General features: G+C 43.6%; 1 protein-coding gene across 2 annotated transcripts in view; it reads right to left on the reverse strand.

Moving 5' to 3' along the window:
• Positions 1-9,182: 9,182 nt before the first annotated feature.
• chd2 (chromodomain helicase DNA binding protein 2) overlaps positions 9,183-21,873 on the reverse strand; it is a 36,592-nt gene continuing 23,901 nt past the window's right edge. The window contains exons 15-46 of one of the 2 annotated variants that reach the window (XM_080504493.1): positions 21,689-21,828; positions 21,044-21,269; positions 20,843-20,943; positions 20,464-20,505; positions 20,142-20,350; positions 19,950-20,074; positions 19,542-19,758; positions 19,368-19,457; positions 19,084-19,274; positions 18,416-18,604; positions 18,140-18,302; positions 17,793-17,945; positions 16,719-16,790; positions 16,385-16,534; positions 16,143-16,291; positions 15,953-16,049; positions 15,775-15,867; positions 15,516-15,689; positions 14,907-15,076; positions 14,773-14,814; positions 14,512-14,651; positions 14,289-14,427; positions 14,034-14,184; positions 13,789-13,911; positions 13,568-13,687; positions 13,072-13,212; positions 12,769-12,885; positions 12,043-12,221; positions 11,835-11,934; positions 11,568-11,757; positions 11,183-11,426; positions 9,183-10,930 (exon numbers count right to left, since the gene is read on the reverse strand). In XM_080504493.1, coding sequence (XP_080360619.1) covers positions 10,645-10,930; positions 11,183-11,426; positions 11,568-11,757; positions 11,835-11,934; positions 12,043-12,221; positions 12,769-12,885; positions 13,072-13,212; positions 13,568-13,687; positions 13,789-13,911; positions 14,034-14,184; positions 14,289-14,427; positions 14,512-14,651; positions 14,773-14,814; positions 14,907-15,076; positions 15,516-15,689; positions 15,775-15,867; positions 15,953-16,049; positions 16,143-16,291; positions 16,385-16,534; positions 16,719-16,790; positions 17,793-17,945; positions 18,140-18,302; positions 18,416-18,604; positions 19,084-19,274; positions 19,368-19,457; positions 19,542-19,758; positions 19,950-20,074; positions 20,142-20,350; positions 20,464-20,505; positions 20,843-20,943; positions 21,044-21,269; positions 21,689-21,828 — 4,723 coding nt within the window. In that variant the 3' untranslated portion in view covers positions 9,183-10,644. The remainder of the gene's footprint in view (positions 10,931-11,182; positions 11,427-11,567; positions 11,758-11,834; positions 11,935-12,042; positions 12,222-12,768; positions 12,886-13,071; positions 13,213-13,567; positions 13,688-13,788; positions 13,912-14,033; positions 14,185-14,288; positions 14,428-14,511; positions 14,652-14,772; positions 14,815-14,906; positions 15,077-15,515; positions 15,690-15,774; positions 15,868-15,952; positions 16,050-16,142; positions 16,292-16,384; positions 16,535-16,718; positions 16,791-17,792; positions 17,946-18,139; positions 18,303-18,415; positions 18,605-19,083; positions 19,275-19,367; positions 19,458-19,541; positions 19,759-19,949; positions 20,075-20,141; positions 20,351-20,463; positions 20,506-20,842; positions 20,944-21,043; positions 21,270-21,688; positions 21,829-21,873) is intronic. The other variant, XM_080504492.1, reaches the window with a different exon arrangement.

Genomic DNA, 21,873 nt, shown 5'->3' on the forward strand with positions numbered 1-21,873 from the left:
GTTGGCTTCTTCTCTTGTTTCGTATGGAGGCATTTTTTGAAAAGTCTCGACTCTTAATTTTCTGTTGTGTTTGACTGCCCCCTGCTGGACAGACGTTGTTGCAGAGGTGGAAACTTGTCCACAGCTCCTCAAATATAATTTGGGAAGAGTAATAATAGTTATATATATATACACACATACAATTTTGACTTCAACTGTCGGAATAATAGCTTTGGTGTATGATTACTTTTTGTGTCATGTCAGATTGAAAACAAAGTGACACCAACTGCAGGATTTGCACTATGGACTTCTAACATAACTATATTGTTTAGTAGTTTGAATTAACAATCAACTAAATCCCACATCTGCAACAAACTATGATAGTTTTGTAAAATTGAACAAAGACCAGATTTTATCACCCAATTGTTTTTTACAAATACAAACATTTCTAAATTACCACAATATAATCCAATCTCCATTTTTCTGAGGAAATGTGTATGAAACAATATAAATGCAAAAATCTAACTAGATTGACAAATACAGCGTAGAGCCGGCAGGACTGTATGAGTAATGGATTCGTCCATTCATTTCCAGACATTGTGTATTTAGAAATGTGAACTGTGTACAGAATAAAAGCCTTACCGTTCATTCAGCTGCGTTTTTTGTAAGTTAAGGGAAAGTTAATATAGTTCAAGAGTATTAATTTGAGTCACAAAGTGAGATCTAAAATGCAATGGAAGCGCGTTTCTGTTCTCTGAGTTAAACTGTGATCAAATTAAATGTAGCTCGCTGTAAAACACAATAATTAGGGTTTACAGTTCAGACTGAAAAGAGAAAGGGGAAATCATGAATTATGCTATTCTCATGTTCATTTCCTTTTGTTGTTTTGGGATTTTGTTTGTAAATTGTTCGTTATCTAGGTTTTTCATAGAATTGGGTATAAATAAGCCATGGCTTCAGCCTTTTCCTGGTCATTTAAAGTGAACAGTGTTTTGTTGGGTGTTTATATTCCCTATGCGCCAATTTGAGATATCGATTGCTCCGATTTCACAAATTCATGCCACAGTCAAAAGATAGTACATAAAGATTGAATTGTAAAATTGGCCCAAGACCACATGCATGATCATTTCCACAGGAAGGAAAAGAACAAGGCAAAGTTAGCTTCATGGAAAGTGCCTCACAACTACATACATTTACAGGGTAAAAAAAAAAGAAAAAAACAGAACAAATACTAATAGTGAAATGCAACAAACTGAGTATTAGTGGGGATCTCAATCACTGAAATACAAGAATTCAGCTGTAGTTTTGCAAGTGAGAGACAAATAAAATACACAGATCTGCAGTCCCAACTTCTTTTGTCCCAGTGGCCTATAATTCAGAAGTTAGGTAGAAATTGTGAACATTTCCCATCATTACTGGTTTGGAGCCTCACTTTCAATGAAAATGAATGTAAAATATGGAGACGAAAAGGGAGGGTTTGTTGGGGTTAAAAAAAAAAAGAAAGAAAAAAAAAGGATTTCATCATTTGTGGTTTGATTACACACAGATACACTAATTACCAACTACACACCAAAACGTTTAAGTTCAAATTGATGCTTTCAACTAGTTTTCAGTCAAAAGTTACACAAGGACACCAATTTGTTTGGTTAAAAATGGCTTTCAACCACAAATGATTACTTACCTACTTAACATGAGACAAAAAAACACGTGGTATCATGTCAGGCTGCTTATGTAATGGATGGTTCAATAGTTAGGCTGCTCAAATATGCATCACATTGTAACATGTCAAAACAAGAAAATAAAAAAAAAGCTCCAAAAAGTAATGGTTGAAAGCAGCAAAATGTTCAATGTACCAAAAAAAACTGTCCAAATAACAACTACCGGTAGCTGGAACCGCCATGATAATAAAATACTAGTTCCTACATAAACTACAGTTTGGGTAAATATATCAAACTTGTATGATTAATAGTGCAAGTTCAGAAGATTAGTCATCTTATTTGTGGGTCCATGTGCATTTATTTGGTGGAAAGTCAGTAAAAATGTTGCAGACTGCTGCTCTTGACCAACAGAGATATACTACTCACAAAGCGCTTCTGGGATTAACCTAAAATGCACTTGAACATTTACAGGTGAACTTCTCTCAACTATTGAACGCACACGTTCCAGTGTCTTTTGCACAACTTAGTGTTTTTCTAACAAGGAGCAAGATTCCCAGGAATTGTTTGATCCATGAATCCCCCCCCCCCCCCCCCAAGTAATCTCCTTGTTCTAATCAAGCGGTTCACACTTTGACTTCACGAGACCAAGACGACGTCGAACAATTGATCAACTATACCTCGTCATTGAAGCCTTCAAGCAGGATGTATTCACACTGAAAAGCGTCCACTGAGCCTGTTGGTGGGCAGTCCTGCATGTTCTCCTGTTCCACCACTCTGGCACACCTGAATTTAATGAGCTCTGCAGAGAGCCTGATAACGAGCCAATAATTGCAATCAGGTGTGTCAGAGCGAGTCCTCACACTGAAGCAGGACTGCGGCCCACGCAGAGTCGTCAGGTTGAACAGAGAGACTCAAAGAGTGGTTTCGTGACAAATATAAATTATTTAGATTTTCCTTAAAGAACATGTGGTACGGGAATTGTAATTTGCTTTGTGTGGGGGGGAAGAAAAAGAAATATGGCCGCCAGCTGAAGCACACCAGACACGATTTTCTTGACAATAATGTCGTCCATGCGTCCCCCCCCCCCCCCGTCGATACTTCAGGAAAACACAGAACCACACACAGGCAGAACATGTGGTCCCTCCATGGGACGCCACTAAAGTCAGCCAGTTGCATCATGTTTCCTACGATGTGACTCCCTCTTTGTTGTGCGTGCCCTCAGGACTGTTGGTGAACCAATAAACACATAAATAAGGCACAAACGGAGAAACATTTAAAAAAAACAAAAACCTACGATGATCAGAATAGGAGATTTGGCACGAGAAGAGCGACCAAAGGTGATAAAACATGACAGCGACTTCATGGCAAACTGTCCAGAGTCCTAAATACTACCAGGCCATCGATGAACAATCAAACCGTCGCTTGGTTTGTCTATTCAGACAAAACTGAATACTCAGGACGGGTTGGGACGACGGGCGAAGAAACTACGCAGAAGTACCACTGTCAACCATGGTAACACTGAGCGGCAAAAACAGACAGGATTGTTCCAGTTCATAGTGTTATGATCCTTCCAACAAGCCGTTTCAATAAATACTGCGTACAAAGCGTTCATTTCATTGGGCCTACGAAGAGGGAAGTGGTTAAAGTGAACAGAGCAAGAGGATTGCAGTGATCTATACAGCGACACGAGTACAGAGAGCGAACATGTCAGGAACATGAAACATACTGGCGTGTTTCAGGAGAGTTGGCTCTTCCACATTTTCAAGTCCCACGATTCCTTTCAGCTACATGTTGAACATTTCAGAAGGTGCATTATATGTTATTACAGTTTCTATCAAGACTTAAAGCTAAACACAGAAGATAATGTCCGTGTCATGGTACTTCTGGAAATGATCCCATATATTTACCTTTTAAAAAATCCCCCCCACCCCCAAACAAAAAACAAAAACAACCTTCCGGCACTTTTAGGATTGAGATCACTCATCAGTTCATGTATCCTAAACTTTCCTTGTATCATAGTCCACGGCACTAAGCATCAAAATGTGTTCCACTCAGTTTTACCATGAGAAGCTGATGAGCCAGTCTATTTAAATAAACATGGATGTTTGAGGGTTTTTTTTTAATCTATTTTTATTTTCTTCCATCTTCCAGCAGGACGCAAAACTGTTTGCTGGTAAATGGGGTGCACGTTGATTCCCTTTTCAACTGTGAGCTTATAGTTGGCATGTCCAGATTTGTCCATCCGCAGCAGCATGAGGCCTCAACGCTGGAGAAAACACTGGGATCAGTTTCTGCAAGCCACAGCTTTTTATGTTTTCCTGCTGTTCCAGTTTTGAGTCTGGCATGGCGTTGGGCTCCGCAGGGCGCTTTCTGGGAGAGCGTGAGTCCTGGGGAGACTTCTGAGGCTTCAGGGAGCAGGGGTCCATCAGCGGAGGGGGCTTGTCAGGATGGAAGGGTCTGCTGTAGTGCTGAGGAGGACCATCTCTTCCCTGGTGATCGCTCGGATCAAAGTCATCGAGACACCTTCTCTTGTTGTCCGGATGCCTGAGACAGAGAATAAAGTGGCTTTTGTTCAACGAAAGGAATCAACCATGTTTTATCACTATACAACCAAATCTTATCCTTCACCAAGCCATTTTTTCTTTACCCCCAATAGATAAACTTTCATCTTCATAACAGTGATAGAAATAAAAAGATTTAAAATAGTACTCAAAACTAATGAGCAATAGCTCAATTTGATGTTAATAATCACTGTCAAAGACAGTGTTGGTGTTGTCCGCTGTATGCTAATGCTAACATTGTAGCTACACTATTATAAATAGGAATAGCGTTCCTGGAGAGTGATACCTCTGCAGATTATCTATCAAGTTGAGGCTGTAGTGTGCACCTTTTTTTTTTAATTATTACTGTGTATAGTTTTACGATGAAATAAAAAATAAGCTGGTATATGGGTTTGTTTTGACATCACAGAACAGAGCTTCTTCAGGTTCCTTCTCGTCACCTCACCTGTCATAATACGGCCGGTGGACCCTGTGGTCCCGGTCGTTGCCGTACGGCTCGCACGGCCGTTTCCGAGGGGAGTTGTTGTTGCAGTAACCGCCCGAGCCATGTGGACGTCGATCAGAGTAGTGATCTTTATAGCGGTGAGTGTCGTATGGGTGGTGCCGGTCTCCCTGCCACGACGAGTTGCTGTTACTTGGGTAGTATTTACGATCCCGCTGCCAGTCGGCTCGATCTGAAAAAGAACAGGATGGAAAGCGGTCATCTTCTATAAATATGTGGTTGATTAGAGTGGTGTCAATATGTAAATCTGAACAAAAAAAGGCATTCCTGGACTCTGAAAGTTGCTCTTAAAGTAAATATATGCCACACATACCGTCATTGCCAAATTGCCGCTTGTTAGCCATGTTATATGGCTCTCTGTGGTGCCCGTGGGGTCCCGGCTGATTGGAGTGAGACGATTTGGAAGATGGCTGAGTCCCGGTGGAGTCACGACTACAACCGGAGGACTGCGCCCTGAAGGATTTCCCTCTGCCTGAAGAATCATCGTTTTTCTCCTGTTCCTTCTGCGAAGGTCACAAAATCCAGTCTGAATAATGTCTTATCTGACCCACACTGAATGTCAAACGTGATGTGTTAGCTGACCTTTTTCTTGTGTGATCGCTTCTTCTGTGCCGTTTTGTAAAGCTTGTAAAGCTGCTGAAGCTTATTGGCACTAAACTGGGTAAACTTGGACACAAAACTCCAGAAGTTTCTGCCAAAAAAAAAGAGCATAAGTTGATCATTAGCAGAGACGGATGGACGAGGTGAGTGTCACCTTCACTGTCGAGCCGGTGATAGTCCATCTTACCTGCGTCTTAATTTGACACGTTCGGGATCACTGTAAGTTTTAAGGCACTCTGTGATTTGGTCTCCGATCTTCGGCAGGCAAGTGCGCAGGTGCTGGAGCTGCTCCAGGTTCGACAGACCCTCGTTCAGTTTCTCCAGCTGCTTCAGGGCCTTTTTCACTGGCCTCAGGCGCTCCTTACACTGCACACATGAAGTCGCATGAAAGTCATGTCCCCCTTTCAGGAAACCAGGTAACAGTGTTTGAAATCCTCTGATTGATATTTGGCAGGAGAAATAAAAGAAACTCACAATAATGAAGGTGTCCTGGTTGAGGTCATGGTCCTCTTTTCCTTTGAAGGGAACCATGTCGGACCCAGCTGTGATGCGGACCGGACCTTGAGGCTTTGTTTCTTTGGTTGCTTTTGTCTGAAACACAATCAGCAGATATCACGACGAGCCTGTGCATCGTGTCGATGTCTGAACAGCAGCGTTTAGTTGTTTCCGCTGCAAGTGCAACTGAGACTTTTCAGTGAATCCATAACTATTGACACATGATGATACTTGTGGCTCAGACTCTTCTCCCTCTGGCTCATACATGGACTAAAAACACACACCAATTACAAAAGGACCTGCTTCTATCAACAGATTTTTATTTAACTCAATGTCTAATTAAATATGTAGCATCAAACAAGTCAATGCCACTCAATATATATGAAAACTTCCATATCTAGGAAAAGGCTTTTTGTCCCCTCAAAGGTTATTTCTATGGAAACTTTCAGATGTTAAATCACTTCACAAATGATTTACAAAAAATTAAAAAGAAAATGCATTCACAACAAACACATCTGCTTGCAAATATGCAAGAGTTAATTTGAATTAACTAAGATAATACACAGAGCTGCTCAGGCTGGTTTAATTTTTCAAAAGGATTGCCCCTTGAGATGTAACATCTCGTTTGCAAGGGGGTCCGACAACAAGAATCTCAAAACAATAATTAATCAATAATAATAAAGATGAGCAAAATGGCAAAACAACAACAAATACAACAACATTCAAAAAACAACATGAATACAGGTTAGTAGCTTTCAGTAATTGTGGAGCCCTTCTTACTTACATTAGGATTTGGTTTAAAGACAGATTCCTATGTGGTCGACCAACCGTTGGATGACAGCATGAAACAACGAGATGATTTGTATTTCCACAATACTGAAGCTGAATGAGGCTCAATTGTCAAGATGATGAAGCTCAACGAAGTGTCAAGATCTCCTTTGGTTTGGCCTCCTCGATTCTATCTCCTTGAGGGCTATTCCATTTGTTTTGTAGGGGACATACAGTTTTAGTTTTTTTATGATTTATTCGCAAATGGTTATAAAGACATAAAAAGCATACACCAAAGCAGTCACTCAATAAACAAGCTACACATTTTGATATTTGAACGGATCAAATCGGTGAAATTCTGCAATTCTCTCTCTCACAACATTCGTTTCACCTCTCACATTGGGAGCGCCCAAAGCGTGAGGTTGTCAGACGCGCTGATTGGTTGGAATTATATGCGTCGGTGTCCAGGGGGCGGAGTCTGTTTCCCTGCGCTAACTGTCGTTCAAAAACCTCGTCTCCCTATGACAACAAGTAGCGCGCTAAACTGTCCACAGACACGGCCGCTTCGTCCCCGGTTCGCTTCAGTCGGCCAGGTGCAACCGCTTCCGGGGAGCCTGTCTCCAAACAGCGGCCTTGAGCTGCCGGCTGTTGAAAATAGCAATTTGTTCAACAGCCTAGCCAAACCGTAGTAGCAATACACCAACGAAGAAGTCCTACGCCCCCGCCCCCAGTAGCATTACTCCCTAACACTAGCTTTACTAGCTCATTACACATTCATTATGCAGCCTACATGTCTTCGCAACTGAGCCAAAACTGGTGTCGAGTTGAGGCTTAAGGGCCACAATAGGACGCAAAAAGCTACAATTACAGTTTGGGATGAGTTTCCTGGACATTGCATGGAAGTCTTGTCTGGAGGTCATAATGAATGTTAATGAATCAAATGCACATCAACATGCACAAAATAACCTCTGAAATACCTTGACACGTATCAACAAACCAATAATTGACACATGACCATCAGAATTAGGAAAAAAAAAAAAAAAAAAAGGTCCAGACTTCAAGCGATCGAGCTCAGCTCCATCATATATAACACAGTGCTGAATATTAATAATACAGTTTATAGACTTTACCTTAAGACAGAAGCCACTGTTGCTGCTCCTCAGAGTCCCCCAGCTTATTTTTATTAGGAAATCCGAAATGTACATGGTTTCCCTGTTTGAAATTGAGCGGCTGTCTAATTTAAAGTTACGTTTAAGACTAGCGCCCCCCAAGCTTCAATGGTGAGGACAGGAACTACATGCAGGCCGGCAACTTTATTAAAGTGAAATTGAAGATTCACCCTCATGCACAAATAAAAATAAATAAAATCAGCCAAATTAAACACATGATCATGACAAAACTAAAAACAAAAAAGAAATGCATAGGAGAAAAAAAAAAAGCATTTTACCAATATTTTAGAGTTCTCCCAAAATACAGAGGGGCACCTGTCTTGTTAAGGGCACTGAGCCCCTCTTGGCCCCCCATAGTTCGCACCCTCAATTAAACCTTGCTAGTGAACATGGCTGCCGCTAATGCTAATGCTCCCCATGGATGCAGAGGTGAAAGTACAGGCACAAACCTGTCCCTGCGATCACTCCATATTGGCCTCATGCCAATGGTGAACTTGAAATACAAAACAGGACACTTTGTAAAGCCACACAAGTGGCTCATGCCGAAGGCAAAGACTGGGGTGCTGAACTTGATGTTTTCTTGATGGCTTCCCGCAGCACTCCTCAATGTGTTTACAGGGCATAGTACAGCGGAACTGCTGTTTAACCGCCAAATCAGGACCAAGTGCCCTGAATTGTCAGGTAACGGCCAACAGCATTTTTCAGGTCGAGATGATGCTGATTGCTTCACTGATGTGGAAAGGAAGGAGAAGGGACGTGTGGATGCAGACAGATCCAGGTGAGCCAAAGGTAACACTGTGCAACCAGGTGACAAAGTTCTTCTCTGACAGTAAAAGGAAAACAAACTGTCAACACCGTTTGAAAGGGACACTTACACGGTTGTGGAGCGGAAAGGACCTTCTCTCATTCTAAGAACAGGATGGTAAGAGGATAATGCATCATGCATCCTTTTGTGAAGCAGTGGGTTCAGCCTGCACAAGTGTCACCAAGTAAGAATGGAGAGAGAGTGAACACAGAACCAATGTACACTCAACCTGCTGGATCCCATCAAGGAGTGGAAATCCAGCCGGGTGGATCACGAGCACCACCTGAAGAAGTGGCCCAGTAGGACATTCAACCTCAGAGAGCCAAGCAGAAGCCTGCTTATCTTGATGGACTTTGTGACAGGGTAGTGAGACTTTGCCGTAAAAGAGCAGAATAATCTCTGGCAATTGTCTTGATGGCAAAGTAGTCTACCTCTAGTCATCGAGGTTGTGAATTTTGTAAATGTGTAAACAGGATAAGAAAATGATTTCAAATAAGCAACTCTTATGTTTGGTTTGAAGTGTTATTTGCTCTTCATACAACTGTTTGCACGTGGGTTGTGTTACGGCAGGGAGTGGAATTGTTTCAGGCAGAGCCTCTCCAGCTCCTCCCTCCCGTCATGAATTCATCCACCACTCAGTCAAGCCAGCGTTGCGTAACAAAGTTTATTACATATGTCCAAACATATGTACAGCACATTTCTCATGAAGAGTGGTTTCGTGACAAATATAAATTATTTAGATTTTCCTTAAAGAACATATGATACAGGAATTGTACTTTGCTTAGTGTGGAAGAAAAAGATGGCCGCCAGCTGAAGCACACCAGACAGAACGCCCCGCGATTTTCTTTACAATAATGTCGTCAATGCGTTTTGTTTTCCCCCGTCGACAATTCAGGAAAACACAGAACCGCACACAGGCAGAACATGTGGTCCCTCCATGGGACGCCACTAAAGTCAGCCAGTTGCATCATGTTTCCTACGATGTGACTCCATCTTTGTTGTGCGTGCCCTCAGGTCTGTTGGTGAACCAATAAACAGCATGGTAATACACATAAATAAGGCACAAACGGAGGAACATTGAAAAGAAAGAGAAAAAAAAAAAGCAACCTAAGATGATCAGAATAGGAGATTTGGCACGAGAAGAGCGACCAAAGGTGATAAAACATGACAGAATCTTCATGGCAAACTGTCCAGAGTCCTAAATACTGCCAGGCCATCGATGAACAATCAAACCGTCGCTTGGTTTGTCTATTCAGACAAAACTGAATACTCAGGACGGGTTGGGACGACGTGCGAAGAAACTACGCAGAAGTACCACTGTCAACCATGGTAACACTGAGCGGCAAAAACAGACAGGATTGTTCCAGTTCATAGTGTTATGATCCTTCCAACAAGCCGTTTCAATAAATACTGCGTACAAAGCGTTCATTTCATTGGGCCTACGAAGAGGGAAGTGGTTAAAGTGAACAGAGCAAGAGGATTGCAGTGATCTATACAGCGACACGAGTACAGAGAGCGAACATGTCAGGAACATGAAACATACTGGCGTGTTTCAGGAGAGTTGGCTCTTCCACATTTTCAAGTCCCATGATTCCTTCCGGCTACATGTTGAACAGTTCAGAAGGTGCGGATGAGAACACGTTACAGTTTCTATCAAGACTTAAAGCTAAACACAGAAGATAATGTCCATGTCTTGGTACTTCTGGGAATGATCCCAAAAAAAAACCAACCTTCAGGCACTTTTAGGATTGAGATCACTCATCAGTTCATGTATCCTAAACTTTCCTTGTATCATAGTCCACGGGACTAAGCATCAAAATGTGTTCCACTCCGTTTTACCATGAGAAGCTGATGAGCCAGTCCATTTAAATAAACATGGATGTTTGAGTTTTTTATTTTCTTCCATCTTCCAGCAGGACGCTAAACGTTCATAGACACAGTCACGGGAGGAAAGGAGCAAAACTGTTTGCTGGTAAATGGGGTGCACGTTGATTCCCTTTTCAACTGTGAGCTTATAATTGGCGCGTCCAGATTTGTCCATCAGCAGCAGCATGAGGCCTCGACGCTGGACAAAACACTGGGATCAGTTTCTGCACGCCACAGCTTTTTATGTTTTCCTGCTGTTCCAGTTTGGATCTGCCATGGCGTTGGGCTCCGCGGGGCGCTCTTTGGGAGAGCGCGAATCCTGGGGAGACTTCTGAGCCTGCGGGGAGCGGGGGTCCATCAGCGGAGGGGGCTTGTCGGGGTGGAAGGGTCTGCTGTAGTGCTCCGACCCCGGGGGGCCTGTTGGCCTGTGGTCCGGCATCCTCCTGAAGTCCTGAGGAGGACCATCTCTTCCCTGGTGATAGCTCGGACGGAAGTCATCGAGACGTCTTCTCTTGTTGTCCGGATGCCTGAGACACAGGATAAAGTGGCTTTTGTTCAACTAAAGGAATCAACCATGTTTTATCACCATACAACCAAATCTGATCCTTCACTAATCATAACAGTGACAGAGATAAAAATATTTTAAATAGCACTCAAAACTGAGGAGCAATAAATACATTTGATCCATAGACAGTGTTGGTGTTATGTCTGCTGTATGCTAACGTTAACGTGGAAGCTACACTATTATAAATACCTCATTATACATATTTTCCCCTCACCTGTCATAATACGGCCGGTGGCCCCTGTGGTCCCGGTCGTTGCCGTACGGCTCGTACGGCCGTTTCCGAGGGGAGTTGTTGTTGCGGTAACCGCCCGAGCTGCGATACATGTCTCCATGTGGACGTCGATCAGAGTAGTGATCTTTATAGCGGTGAGTGTCGTACGGGTGGTGCCGGTCTCCCTGCCACGACGAGTTGCTGTTACTTGGGTAGTATTTACGATCCCGCTGCCAGTCGCCTCGATCTGAAAAAGAACAGGATGGAAAGCGGTCATCTTCTATAAATATGTGGTTGATTAGAGTGGTGTCAATATGTAAATCTGAACAGAAAAAGCCATTCCTGGACTCTGAAAGTTGCTCTTAAAGTAAAGCTATGCCACACATACCGTCATTGCCAAAGTGGCGCTTGTTAGCCATGTTATATGGCTCTCTGTGGTGCCCGTGGGGTCCCGGCTGATTGGAGTGAGACGATTTGGAAGATGGCTGAGTCCCGGTGGAGTCACGACTGGAACCGGAGGCCTCTGCCCTGAAGGATTTCCCTCTGCCTGAAGAATCATCCTTTTTCTTCTGTTCCTTCTGCGAAGGTCACAAAATCCAGTCAGTGTGGGTCAGAGAAGACATTATTCAATGTCAAACGTGATGTGTTAGCTGACCTCTTCCTCGTGTGATCGCTTCTTCTGTGCCATTTTGTAAAGCTTATGAAGCTTCCTGGCACCAAACTCCGTAAACTTGGACACAAAAATCCAGAGGTTTCTGCACACACACAAAAAAAAAGAAAAAAAAAAGCACAATTTGATCATTAGGAGAGACGGACGAGGTGAGTGTCACTTTCACTGTCGAGCCGGTGATAGTCCATCTCACCTTCGCCATATTTTGACATGTTCAGGGTCACTGTAAGATTTAAGGCATTCTGTGATTCGGTCTCCGATCTTCAGCAGGCAAGTGCGCGTGTGCTGGAGCTGCTCCTGGTCCGACAGACCCTCGTCTGGTTTGTCCAGCTGCTTCAGGGCCTTCTTCACCGGCCTCATGCGCTCCTTACACTGCACACATGAAGTAGCATGAAAGTGGTGCTCGGACAACTTCTCCACACAACTGCAAACCCAGACAACTCATCCACGCAATTGCGGATAACTCGTCTACAACAGTTTTTTTCAGCATTAGTGATTTGAAGGATTCGATTTCAAAGTATATTTGACACATTTGGAAGGATTATTAAGTGTATGACACAAAAACATAAGATATATCAATATATTTGACACAATAATAAGCCGTAAAGTTAAAACGCCGCTGCAGGATCACAAATGGTGAAAAGCCATATGATGCCATACTAAATATGTATGGACATATACTAGATCTATGGAACACATATAGAATATCGATTAGAAATAATATGTAAAAGTACATTGTACAGGATTTATTTTCTCCAAATAAATTCTGAAATCTCATTCGTGGACGAGTTGTCCGGGGATGCAGTTTGTCCGAGTTGACCTGGAATCCATGAAAGTCATGTCCCCCTTTTTGGAAACCAGGTAACAATGTTTGAACTCCTCTGATTGATATTTGGCAGGAGAAATCAAAGAAACTCACAATACTGAAGGTGTCCTGGTCGAGTTCATCGTCCTCTTTTATTTCGATGGGAACCGGGTCGGACCCGGCTGTGATGTGGACCGGACCTTGAGGTTTTTTCCCTTTGGTTGCTTTTGTCTGAGAGACGCGATCAGCAGATATCACGATGAGCAAAACGTGTTTACCATTTACAGCTTCAACAGATCCTTCATAGATAATTCACAGGGTGGGGAAGGACTGGAAAAAGGCCATAACCTTTAAGAAAGTTACCTTTCCGGGTTTGGTTTTCAAAAATAAATAGCAGTGCGTGTTCACAATAACTACCTTTTCTTTTTTGGACTTGGCGCCCTTCTTCTCTTTGTCTCCGTCTTTCTCTTTTTTAGGAGTCCCCTGTTTTTCTTTGTTCTCTTTGTTGTCTTTCTTCTTTTGTCTCTTCTTGACCGGGGACTTTTCTGCTCCATCTTCCTGCTCAAACAGGAGGAAATACAAAGCAGGTGAAACAAAAGAGCAGCAAGAACACTAATGAGAAGAACAAACATTGTGACGCTGCAATTGATCCCAATCAAAAGTACATTGCAGCTGCGTCATGCCTTAAAATTTCCAAAAATTACAGCTTGAGAAAAAAAAAAATGTCTTGCTTTTTAGTGTTAAAAATCCCAAATCGATCATTGACGGCTATTCATTCAACCTAATTGATGTTTTCTTTTCTGCACAGACATACACATGACTGAGAAACCTTGAAAGCTGTAATTATGTGAACTTTAATGAGAACGATCACATCGTTTAGTTAACTCCAAGGAGTGCTCGGGCTGTGGCTGACCTTGACCTCGCCCTCCTCTGACGGGTTGTCGGACAGGCGCGGGGAGGAGATGTCGTTGCCCTGCTCATCCTTAAGAACCTTCTCCTTTTTGACCCGCGGCTTCCTCTTCTTCACTTTGACCTTTTGAGGAAGGAGCTTGGATGAGCGACACGATGGATTGCGCAACATGCAAACGCGAACTTCAGCGTGGACGAAACGCTCTGTGACGAGCAGCGTCGTACCTCCTCCCCAGTTTTAGACAGATCTGAACTGTCTTGTTCCTTTTTGAGCAGCTTGAGGAGATACTCCGTTCTCGCCTGCAGTTGTTTGGCTTGAGGCTTCTTGCTTGGGTCGTCCGGAAGAATCTGCAGGCGGGGATGTGACAGGGAGGCTGGATTCATCTTTTCATTTAAAAGCTTAATTGACACTTTATTTGCAAATGAACAGCTCATGATTTAGTGTTTAAAATAAAGAGAAAGATATTTGCCTTTTCAGCCAGTTTAAGGTCGGAATCCGTCTTGATCAGATCCCAGTTGCCGAAGCCGTGCTCGTAGGTGCCGAGCAGCAGCTGAACGTCGTCCTGCAGATCCCAGTCCACGTCGAAGTGAGCCACTTTCACCCTGCATGTCAGCTTGAAGCTGCAGAACACGGGAGTGTCGTCAAAAACAGAAACGCCGTTCTTCAGCACGTCTTTAAAAACCAAAAGCTTTGCCGTCGCGTTATAGTTGCAGTCGTTGCTCACTTATTCCTCTCAGCTGGGTTGGCGGGCACAGATTTGTGCAGTGGCTCAAACTCTTCCTCATGCTGGATGATGGACTTCGCATTGACTTGGACTCCTGAGATCTTGATGTTGATTCCTCGCCGTTTTCCGGGACCTTTGGCTGGAACAGTGAAAACACGCATCGTCGGTGTGCCTGCGGGACGCCGACTCCACCTGCTTTGCCGGACTGCGAAATACGACAAACCTTCAACTGGGTTTTCTTTCAGGTGTTCTTCGTGCTCCTGCACTGCCGTCACACAGCTGCTGTGGATCAGTTCACCCAGTCGCTTCAGGTCCGCTATCGATTTGTCCACAAGCTCCGAGTCTCGAGCAATCGCTTCCAGCCTGAATGAGAGATGCAACAATTTGTTGAACAAGAAGCAAAAACATCCCGATTGCTGCTGGTTTCGTAGTAGTATCAAATAATTGTTTATTGATTATTCGTAGGCATTGACGTTTCATTTACCTCTCAAGTGGAGACCCGAATTTCTTGTACGCTTTAATAAACCTGAGGAGAGGATTATGGGCAATTACAAAATTAAATGGAATGTTTAGAAATGCAACTTAATTACGCAAAACAAGAATACAAGGACACATTACCTGCGGATCTCCGCATCGGTGAAACCTTCCACGTTGTTTTTGCGAGCTCTTGGTCGCCCTCTCCGTTTTGGCTTTTTGTCATCATCACTGTCGTCAGTCTCGCTATCGGAGCCTGAGGAGCGGTGCTTCAGCTTCGAGCCAACGTCACTGTCACTGTCGTTGGCCTGAGCCTGAAAGACAAAGGCGCCGAGCTTTAACAAATTTTGAAAGAAAAGCGGGTAAAAACAGGGCTGAAGACTTCCTGTTTGCTGCTGCCCGTCGGTGAAGCAACCGTTCATTTTATGCTGCACTGCATGTGGAACCTCTTATCCAGTTCCATTGATTTCATTATATTTTTATACCTCATTTCTAGTTATTTTCCTGCATGTTTTGCTGTGCGTGTTGCTGAGCACATGACATGAATAGACTTTAATCTGGCGATAATTGTTTAGATTCCACAATGCATAATAAAGAAACCTCTTACACCTGATTGAATTAAAGGGCTAGTGACAAAAACCTCCACTTTGTCTGTATTTATGTGTGTGTGTGTGTTCACAGAATCCATGAGGATGACACTGAATGTTGAAAAATGCACAAACAAGATCGATCCCACAAAATAAACCTTCTCACCCGTTTGTTGGAGCTCCTGCTTCGGGGCAGCATAAAGATGTCCTCCATCTCCCGCTGCTTCTCCTCCTCCTCGATTTTGCGCCGCTGCTCCTCGGGAATGATGTCGTCCCACTCTCGCACTGGCTTCTCCTCAAAGTCTGGAGCGCTCTCTTCCATACTGGAGAAGTTGGCCACCTGCAGCAACAGACGGGAGACATCTTAGGAAAAAAAGCGAGAAGCCTGTGCGTCGTGTCGATGTCTGCAAGTGAAGCAATAATACCTTAAACTGTGACAGAAGCTCGTCCGTCGCACTTGAACCTTGATCGCTTTCTCTTGTTTCGGCCAGCCTCAGGATCTCATCGATATCCATCTCCTACTCAGACAAAGAAATTCTGCCTTCAGCATTCACACAACGGAGACTTTTCAGTGGATCCATAACTATTGACACATGACGATACCTGTGGCTCAGACTCTTCTCCCTCTGGCTCTTTGAAAAGCTCCTCAGCACCAAACTTGAGAATTGCAGTCAGTTCTTCCTTATTAAACGGGTTTGAACTGTCGGGAGAAATAAACAAAGCTTGCATTGAGTTTGCATCCTCGGCTTTCAGCTCTTTAGACAAACCGTTCAGGGAGACATGAAGTCTTTACTTTGTAGTGCTTGAGTTGCTGTCGAGAACGGTGCGACCGGTCGTGTCCATTCTCTGGATGACAAGATGGTCCAAAACCATCTTCTTCTTCGCCCTCTCGATGATTTCCTCCTCCACTGTTCCCTTAGTGACGAGCCGATAGATGTTTACCTGTGGAGGGAAAAGCACTTAAGGATCCTAGCACAATGGTGCAACTCAAACAGCATGAAATGTCTGAATGAAAGAGTCCGGGTTATAGATTACCTGCTTCTTTTGGCCGATCCTGTGAGCTCTTGCCTGAGCTTGCAGGTCGTTTTGAGGATTCCAGTCGGAGTCGAAGATGACTACAGTGTCGGCTGAGGCCAAGTTGATACCTAAACCTCCAGCTCTGGTAGACAACAGGAAGCAGAAGTCCTACAAAATACACAGAATAGGTCAAGAAACACTGTAAACATGCTACAGAGATCACTCAAGTTGGTTAAAGTGGAAGCCAAAATTCAAATAATTGTGTGAAATGTATGAGCTAATCCTGTTACTTGAACAAAAAAACAAAAACAAAACTATAATCTTCACTTGTTTAAGTCAGTAGTAAACATACCTCAGAGCCTTCTGCATTAAAGTGGTCGAGTGCTTGCTTTCGGATTTCTCCCTTTATGGAGCCGTCCAGCCGCTGAACGGGAGACAGACACAGGAAACAGGTTCACCCTTTGAAGCTTTCCCTGGCAGGTAACCTTGGCATCACCCTGCTCCATGTCGCGACATGCAACCTATACGCTTCACGCTGATCGCCACCACGTCGATGCAAAGACTCAGTCAGCAAAAACAAGCCCAGTCCAGTGACTTGCAGCGCTCCAGCTGGTCCTCGGGAGAAAATAACTCGTCGATATAAATAAACACGTGAACTCTCCTCCTGGCAGAGGGTGTGACCAACAACACTGACATCGGATCCTCGTCCGAGCCCAATCCGTCCGGTGCGCCCATCTCCAAAGGCCTTTCACAGTAAACACCCAATAAAAACACCCACCAATTACAAAAGGGCCTGCGTCTGTCAACAGATGTTCATTTAACTCGGTGTCTAATCAAATATATAGCATCAAACGAAGTGAGTAACCTAAAGATTTTGTGCGGCAGTAGGGGTCTGCGATATGGCGATACTAGATTGTGAAGGATTAGAACGCGTTGACGACCTGACAAAGCAGAGATTTAGTGACATTTGAATATAAACTGGAGCCAATTCAAGTGTCTTCTAGCGGAAAGCTGTGTGACAATTCACTTCCGTATTGGTAAGGTGAGACATTCAATTAAAGGAATAAAGAGTTCTTCGTCTATAAGTTCATTTCTGTATTATTGAATTGATAAGAGGTTTAAAAGCCACCTGCAGTCAAGGTAAACACCTACATAATTAAATATGTCAACTTTTTGCAATGGTGTGATGTCAATGAAGGTGTTGGCATTTGGCCATTATTGGCACATTTCTATGGTTAAATAACATACGATTTTTTTTTTGCCTTATTAAGTAGAAGTTTATTTGAAGAGAAACATTTTTGGAACCAAATTCAAATCTGACTGACTTTATTAATCAGCTTCATCCCACAAACCTGCAGAGGCCTCCCATGACATATTTCAAGCATGAAAACCACGAGCGAACGACTAAAAGCTGTGCAGGTTTTACCTGGAAAGGGTATCGCTTTTTCGCGAGGTACTCGGCCAGAATGTCCAACATCCGGACCATCTGGGAGAAGATGAGGACTCTGTTGCCTCTTTCTCGGAGTCTGGTCAGCAGCTTGTCCAGCAGAACCAGCTTCCCACCGCCTCTCACAAGAGCCTAAAAGATTTATAAAAAAAAAAAAAAAAAAAAAAAAGGTTGCAAATGTGGAAATATTAAAGCAGCACCGAGCAGCGTGTTTGAGAGAACAGCTGTGTTTTTCTTCTATGTTAATCCGCAGCTCATTTCCTCTGCAGAGCAGCGTTATCCCGAGGTGGCGCTCGGAGCTGCAGCGGGTGCACAAAGAGACGTACCTGCAGGTGTTCCTGCGCCGTCTCCGCGTCTCCGTCCTCGGGCTGCTTAATGAGGAAACTGTGGTTGCAGCACTTTTTAAGCTCCATCACAATGTTCAGGAAGCCGGAGGAGCTGCCCCGGGTGCCTTTGTAAAGAGCCTTGTAATTCCTTGTTAAAATCCACCTGGAAATATTCAGGAACAAACCAAGTCAAAGAACTGGGAGAGATGCGGCTTCTGCGCACGCGAGTTGCGGGAAGACGTGGATGCGGCGGCGAAGCCAACGAGAAAAGCGTACTTGTAAAACTGCTTCTGCTGGGCGGACATGTCCACGCGGAGGATTTGTTCCACCTTGGCTGGGAGAGATTTTTCCACGTCTTTCTTGACACGCCGGAGCAGGAAAGGCTCGAGGACTTTGTGGAGCGACTGATAACCGTTGTCCCTTCCTTTCCCGTGTTCATCCTCAAAGTCGTCCCAAGAATTAAACCTGCGGGGCACAGCAGATATTACAAACATCACTCCTGTCATGTGGGATTCAAATCCATTGCTTATCACATTGGCTTTTTTTTTTTTTTTTGTGAGTGTTTTTCACAGTATGGGGAAAGAATTCTCTGGTGCTTCAGCAGAAGAGATTTGTTGCGGGGTCAGACGGCTGCTTTTTATAATAACAGACACGTTAAAATAATCAGGCAGTCTATATATATATATGCTCATCAGATTATCTGAATTGAAATTTATTGGATATTTCTCTAAGTAGTAAAAAAATTGCATTTTTTGCTTGTAAGGATAGAAATGGCTCCAGTCCAGCATTCAACTAAAAATGACAACATTGTGTGAGAAAAGATGCAAGTTAAGATGCTGCAATGCGGTTGAATTTCTGAGAAAGGAGCTCGTCCTCCCACACATTGAAAAGCCCTGCCCTGTCACATTAAAAGAAACAAACAAACAAACAGAAAAAGGACGTACTTGTCAGGCATGAGGAAGTGTAACAGTGACCAGAGCTCTTTGAGGGAGTTCTGCAGCGGAGTGCCGGTAATGAGGAGTCGGTGATTAGACCTGAACTCCATCAACGTTTTGTAGAGCAGAGAGTCGTCGTTCTTCAGCCTGTGAGCTTCATCCACGCCCAGAAACGCCCAGTTGATGTTCCCAAGCACGCCCTGGAGTCAACATGTGAAGACGCTGAGCGACTCGTCCACGTCGTGTGCGCAAAACCACAATTCAGACTTGAAGCACAATGAATACAAATCTACCTTATCTTTGAGTAGAATCTCATACGTGGTGAGCAGCGCATTGAAACGGATCCTTTTGGTTTGATGGTTCACCCACTCGTAGTCACGGATCTGCGCAAAAGAAATGCGACAATTCAAGACTATGCAGCCACCAGTGAAGAGGACAGTGAAGGGACACAGTCTGGCTCTACTCACCGTTTTCCTGCTCATGACGTCACCCAGGTACACCACCACATTCGTGTCCGGGGCCCAGATGGCAAACTCCCGCTGCCAGGAGGTGAGCGTGGACAGAGGGACCACCAGGAGGAAGGGTCCGTACAGCTGATGCTGGTGGAAAAGGTACGACAGGAAGGAAATGGTCTGGATGGTCTTTCCAAGTCCCATCTCATCAGCGAGGATCACACTGTTGCATCTATGAAGGAGAAGGACAGAGGAGTTGTTTCATGCGTGGGTTTTAACCAAAAAAATAAAAGTTGACCTGAAGTGAATTGAATTATATTTTCTCGGAACGACTCGTGATGTACCTGGTTCAAATAAAGTGACCGTTCAATCAAAATCCTTTTGTTGAGTAAAAAAAAAAAAGATTATTTCAGAAATAATGACCTGCACCAGGAGTGAGCCAGCCAGTTCAACCCATCCAGCTGATAATCTCTCAGTTGGAGGTTGTCGTCGCCGATGTACGACGGCTGCTGCTTGAGGGCAACAAACCTTGGTCTCTGCTTTAATACCTGAAATCAGAGCGAGAATTAAAAAGGAAATTTTTTTTTTAAAAAACACACAAACAAACTCGGCCACCGTTCTGAGTCGCTGTGATCGGACGGGCACCTTGCAGTCCTTTGACGGGGTGGTTTTGCTGGAGTTTCGACTTAAGAAGCTCTCGATGCAGGACTCGAACTTCTTCATGACCAAAGCGCCGTCCTCCCAGCTGCACTCGGAGTAGGGTAAGCCCATCCACTTGCACAGGTACTCTGGCTCATTGGAAGATGGGGTTTTATGGCTGTGAGCTGTTTGGAAAGGAGACAAATTGATTTTGACCTGATCAATGACACACACAAAGAACCCCCCCCCAAAAAAAACATGATGTTGTTTGAAATTAATCAGGAAAACAGATACTTACAGGGAAAGTCAGACGTTCCAGGTGTCTTTCCTGTTTTTGTTGCTGGTTAGAAGAAAAAAAAAAAAAAAAAACATTATATTGTTGCAAAACTGAATCTGTGGCACTGCAATTATATTGTTATATCCAACAAAAGATTTATTTAAATCATGATCATTAGGATTATGTCCTCATGTAAAAAAAAAAAAAAAAAAAAAAGGCCAAATATCAGACTTTATGAAATATTCCAATACTTATAACGACTCACATTTTTTGAAAAAAAAAAAAGCTTAAAGCATTTATAATTTATGGGCAAAAACTTTAAAATATACATGGAAGTTTCTCTATTGAATGAACCTTTTCAATTGTATTTGGATTTGATGAACTTGCATTGACTTCTTACCGATGACGCGCTCCACAATCTGAAACTGCTTGTTTAAGTCGGACGTGAGCTCCTGCTGGCAGTTATGAAACTCCACATCCTCGGGGGACGCTCTCCGCAGCCTACAAACCACAGCAGTGTGTTAACCGGCGGAAACTCGGCCCGAGGGGCACGTTTGGCCAAAGAGAGAGAGAGGGTCAGTGTGGAGAAAAGCCTGTTCACCATGAGTTCAGCTCGTCGCTTTTCTTCTTGTAGTTGTCGAGCTTCTTTAGTCCCTTGACCTTCTGCTGTGTGAGCGAGTCCATGCTCTCCCACGTGTTGTGGATATATGACCAGCCTTTCCACTTGATCAAATACTGAGTCTCCCCTTCGTCGTTTTCGGGGTCAAAGCCTTCGCACGGATCCCCATTTTCCTGCACGGTGTACACGGTGGTGGAGGCCCCAGAGGCTGGAGGAGACAAAAAAAAAAAAAAAAGACACTTTAGATCACAGAACAGACTTTGCTTGCCCAGTAGTGAGACGCAGGGATGGATGATTTTCAAAAAAAAAATTAAAAAAAAGCTACAAGACTCAGTGGTGCTGCATATAAATTAAAATCCATTTATCAGTTGATATACTTAAGATTCTAGGTATTCAGTGCATCCTGTGCAGATGCACAAAAAGATGCAAAGACATGGTAAGATCTCCTAGATAGAGATCAATTATAGAAAAACTCACTAATAAGTGCTCGTTTCAACAAACAACGCATCACATCCTACAGTGAAACAGTTCTAGCTAAAGTAGTAAAAATAAATGTTATTTAGAGCACATGTGGTTACGATGACCTTCCTTTACAGACAACCTGAAAAAGCAGCAACGCTTCACTACCTCCTTTTTTCCCGACCCTGTTGTCCATGACTTTCTCGATGGTCTCACTGTCGTCGTCCTGCTGCTCTTCACAGGCGTCGCCCGTCATTTCAATCAGGTCGTCCGAGTCCGTTTCAAAGTCATGTTGGTCCTCTTTATAACTGGAACACACACACAATCTGTGAGCAACTTGCAAATCAGAGGAG

The sequence above is a fragment of the Blennius ocellaris genome, assembly GCF_963422515.1.
Source record: "Blennius ocellaris genome assembly, chromosome: 11".
Classification (NCBI taxonomy): Eukaryota; Metazoa; Chordata; class Actinopteri; order Blenniiformes; family Blenniidae; genus Blennius; species Blennius ocellaris.